At 46.4% G+C, this 4,992-nt stretch overlaps 1 protein-coding gene across 1 annotated transcript; it reads right to left on the bottom strand.

Annotated features, from left to right (window-relative positions):
• Positions 1 to 304: 304 nt before the first annotated feature.
• Positions 305 to 4,791, bottom strand: samd7 (sterile alpha motif domain containing 7; the record flags this gene model as incomplete). Its single annotated transcript, XM_080777532.1, has 8 exons — positions 305 to 544; positions 704 to 814; positions 1,004 to 1,119; positions 1,223 to 1,905; positions 2,918 to 2,999; positions 3,327 to 3,436; positions 3,752 to 3,881; positions 4,689 to 4,791. 8 exons carry the CDS (start codon positions 4,789 to 4,791, stop codon positions 305 to 307), a joined length of 1,575 nt encoding a protein of 524 aa, XP_080633658.1.
• Positions 4,792 to 4,992: the final 201 nt, after the last annotated feature.

Here is a 4,992-nt window from a genome sequence, read left to right as displayed (position 1 = left end):
AAACGGATTTTGCCATTGTTTTATATACATTTCAACATTTTACAGCCTCGAAATACAGTATGTATATGCTGTCACATACAATACTAGGCCTATAGTAGTCCTTATATCAAAGCTCAAACAATACATTCCTGTATGAGGAAAAAACAAAACAAAAAAACAGCAAACTATTTAAACAACACCAATTATTAGTATCTCAACAAAATGGTGTTTGGAGACTGATCTGCATTGTTTTCATTTTTGCTCCATCGCAGGTGCAGTGAGCAAAGATGGGAAACCTAGGCCAGCACAGATAGCTTCACGTAGCTCAGGCCGTTTCACTGCTGGCATCTGGAGGGGAGTTGTTGTTATCTGTGTCATGGAGGTGCTCTGTAGATTTGAGAACATCAGCGTCTCTGGGACTCCCCATCGTCTCTTCGCTGTTACAGTTGACAGGCGAGCCGGTCTCAGAGGAGCGTTCCCCCGGCTTCTCAGGGGTCGCCTGTAGGCCGGGATTGGGCAGCGGTATGTTCATCATGTAGAACATATTGCCCATGCGCCTCGACACCTTGAAAAGACAGAGCGAGGAAAAAAGATGATACAGGCCTGTATAGACAGCAAAGACTGACTTGACTGTCTGTCTGTCTGTCTGTCTGTCTGTCTGTCTGTCTGTCTGTCTGTCTGTCTGTCTGTCTGTCTGTCTGTCTGTCTGTCTGTGTTTTCATACCTGTGACCGTAGCTTTAGTGCAGGCCCCAGCTTGAGTCCCAAGGTATCCAGTAGATGCTCCTCTGAGAGGAGGGGAAGTGTCTCTCCGTCTATCATATGGTCCTTGAATGTCTGAGTACAGTCACCGCCATCAGCAAGAGCAGAAAACAAAAAACAAAAACAAAACTATAACTCACGACATGAGCTTAATTTATACTCCATCACACAACGGTATACAGTGCACTGAAATGTTCCAATTTAATTGAAATTGGCTAAGTTCTTCTCTCGACACCGTTGTCTAGACACATTTGCGGGGCATACCTGAGCATATTCAGAGCAGGTGGGTATACTGTTGACAAAGTTGTAAACATCTTCCACTGTCCACTTCCTGACGTCCTCTGAGACGTCCTCCCCATTCAGGAACAGATTGGGTGTGCCTGTTCAAAAACAAAAGGTAAACGATTCAATGCACATTTTTACTAAATAACCGATTTTAAAATATGTGTATTTGCAGCAAGCCCTATTGTCTTTTGAACGCACCAGGTGGTAGAATGCCATTCCCTGGCACTGGTAACATGTAAGGCATGCCTGTGAGAGGCCCTCCTGAGGAGGGATACATGAACTTGTCCTGGAAAGCAGAGCACTGGCTCGGCATGTCTTTGTCACCACCGCCGCTGCCGGCCACATCCGAGCAGCCATCTTGACCGCTGACGCACACTTTACGCAGCCCCGGCTCCCCGTCCTTGTAGTTCTTCCTGTTTCCTGCGGCGAGCTCGGACTCCATCTTGGCCTGGTGAAGCATCTTGCAGCTAGCCGACTCGTCTCCCATGTCCCCCTTCACCCCTTCGGCCTCCTTCTCCTCCCCCGAGGCGCCCCCGGGACTCTGTTCCACACCCTTGTCCTCCGACGGGCCCTTCAGGTTGGACACGTGGGCCTCTATTGCGCTCTTGTGAGAGGCCACTCTCCTGCCGGCCCTGCGGCCCCTCTCCCTGTGCAGCGTGCTGATCTGCGGGTAGGGGCTGGCGGACATGAGGAGACTGCTGTTGTGCAGATCCTCCAGGGTGGGGCGGTGGACGAAGACGTCGTGTCCGTCGGGCATCCGCTGGCGCCCCCGGAAGGCCATGGCGTTGGCCTGCTGGTACATCTGGCTCTCCATCCCCATCAGGCCCTTCTGGTGGGCGTTCTCCAGCTCCTTCTGATGGAGAATGGCATTCATCTCCATTCTGTGCACAAAAACAAAAAGTCTGAGATGTGAACCACAATCACATGCAGTTAATGGACACGACATAATAGATAATGAGGATATATAGCATTGGTGTTCTTTGGATAACTCTCGACACTTGAGAGAAGTAAAGCGTTGCGTTGGAGTGCCTCTTTGATGGTGTCTCATGGCCATGGTCATCCCCAAACAGAGGTTGGTGCATTAAAAACTGTTATATAATACGGGCCATTTCTGGACGAATTAACTTATGAATCTATGTGAAGCGCTTTGGCACTATAAAAATGCACGATTACGTATAAATGTGCCACATCTCTGTATGTCTGCAAATCCACGACACGTAGCTCAAGAGCCGTTCGCCCCACCGACTTCAAATTTGACACACGCGTTCCACACCACCACAGGGAGCGCAGTGCCCGGTGTCGAGTCCGTCGGACCCTGCACGGTTGTCCAGAACCAGCACAAAAGCCTCTGCCCAGGCTCTGGACAGGGCCTAAATCCAGATCACCCCTAAATCTCCATATATGGAGCTGGCCTGTTCTCACATCGCAATGATGTTCTCACATCACAATTATGTTCTGACATCACAATGATGTTCTGTTCTGACATCACAATGATGTTCTGACATCACAATGATGTGCAACCTCACCCTTTATTAGCCTTAATTGATCACTCCCCAACGGGCACTGTTCTCTCACACATTTCTTTCACATACGTTTTATACATACATATTTAATTTTATAATGGAAGTCAATGAGGTTGGACAGGGCTGAAACCGTGTCCAAATGTTTTACGTTGGATTGGATTGCCATCTTGGCATTAGACTGCAAAGCCACAATGATGCCACAGTCCAGGATGAAAGTGAGGGCACTGAATGAACACTGGGGACAATGCAGACATCTCTCTGATATATTCAGATGTATTCAGCTGTGTATTCAAGCAGTCCTTGCTACATCACTGATGTGAAACAACAGTTCAGCTGCGTGACAGTCCACTGATTTATTTTAGTACAGTACCTGGCTATATTCTGCTTGTGAATGAGCTCCTGTCGCCGGGCAACTGTTTCCATAGGCTCAGAAGGCAAGAAACCATAGCCAGCTGGAAGAGAGACAGTAGAAATGGTCAGATGGAGAAATGATGTGTGTGTGTGTGTGTGTGTGTGTGTGTGTGTGTGTGTGTGTGTGTGTGTGTGTGTGTGTGTGTGTGTGTGTGTGTGTGTGTGTGCGCGTGTGCGTGTGCGTGCGTGTGTTTGAGAGAGAGAGAGAGTGATGATTATAGAAATGATTGTGACACAGTTCGTATGTGTTTGAGTTCCCCACTTTATCAATGTTTTGGAGTGATAGTTATTATCATGCTCTCCTCTGAGACAACCAGGCAGTTCTCTCAGGATGTGAGCGTGCAGTGGTTCCTCTGATTGGTGCCTACCTGCTCCGGGGAAGCCTCTCCCAGGGATACCATGTTGGGGCATGGGTGGACCCAGGTGGGCCCCCATGTGCATCTGTCTGGCCTCAGAAGATACCATCTCATTGGGGTCCCTAAAGAGATGTTATAGCCTTATTTATTCTGGTGTCCCAATTTGGGGCAAATTCTCAAAACGTAAAAAAAAAACCCATTGGAAACGTGTCTTTATGTATGACTCTACCTTGTATGACTAGCTATTGAGTTGACTCATAATCTGTTACTGGCATCATCATTAGCCTAATATAGGCTAATCAGCTCTATATAGGCCCTATATAGAGCTGATACTCTGCCTAGCATAATCCTTGGTAACTATACCTGAAGCAATTCACAAGGAGCTTTCTTTCCCTGGAAAAATGCATTCTGGTTCATATTTGAGGATGGAGATGAATGCAGACCTGTCCATGAAGCGGGGTTCAAACTGCGTGGGGACCCCCTGTAGTCGTTGTTGTCCCTGGGCCAGGATCTGAGGAGCCATGGCCATCTGGTTTCTCATCATCATCTCTTGTCTCTGCCTCAGCTCTGGAAAACAACACCATCCATTACACAGCGTATTGTCAATGTACAGTTGGAATTAAACACAGTATCTTATTCCCTGTGAAAGGGTGGGTTTTTAGGTGTATGGACACATTCTGCCGCTTGTAGGACACACGTGTAGGAATGAAGATTGCTCGGTAGACGGAGAGCTTTGCCTTTGGCTCAGCTCTCTTTTCGTCACAACAGTGCGGTACAGCTACTGCAATACCGCCCCTGCTTCTCAGATTCTCTGGCGGATCTCCTTCTCCGTCCTCCCCTCACTCCTGAACAAGACCCTGAGATACTTGAACTCCTTCACCTTTGGTATAATGTCTCATTCCCTACACAGAAATCATTTAGTTACAAATTACTAACTGACACTTATCACCTGTGTCAAATAATATCTGCAAATATTTGGTATAGTACTCTTTTAACGTAACACAGAGGCCTGGATGGATGGCGAGTTAATGTGTTTAACCCTGATAAATTCTGATAAGTCAGATAAGACTTATTTGTATTAACTTACCACTGTATATATAACTAATCTTTGCACAATGTTTCAAAGGTAAATAAAGATATCATTATAAGACTTCCAAGTTATTTTCTTTTTGTAACAATTGAGAGATCGAGCCTATTTTCTCAACAGATTTATTCTAAAATGGAATAAAGTTGGATAAAGAGCATCACAGTCCCGCCCTCGACGAGTGGCCCGGAACATATTATTTTGGGGGGTCCCCAGATAAAAAACAACATTATTATTTATTAAGGTTACTGTAGCCAAATATGTAATGGTGAATCCCCTCCATTCCTCACCTCCGGCTGACATACCGTTCACCAGACGGTACCAGTGCTTCTCATCCAGTGATCCCTGTTCTCCAAGCGCTGTCATCTTCCTCAGCTGTTCCCGTGGGGTCATGACAGGACCTATATGAAATAAGAAAAGAAAAGAAAAAAGTTAAATACTGATATGCTGGCTCAGTCAGAATCAGAATCACTTTATTTGTCATTTTCCTATGCACTTGCATACAAAAGAACATGAACCGTTTCCCCTCAGTTACTGGCAGTGCAACATAAAACATAGAGCCTATTTAAAAACATGCTGGCTCAGCATACAGTA

This window comes from Protomyctophum bolini (genome assembly GCF_963924005.1).
Source record: "Protomyctophum bolini genome assembly, chromosome: 12".
NCBI classification, from domain to species: Eukaryota; Metazoa; Chordata; class Actinopteri; order Myctophiformes; family Myctophidae; genus Protomyctophum; species Protomyctophum bolini.
Note: the sequence above shows the minus strand (reverse complement) of the source record. Positions and strands in the feature narration are given on the sequence as shown.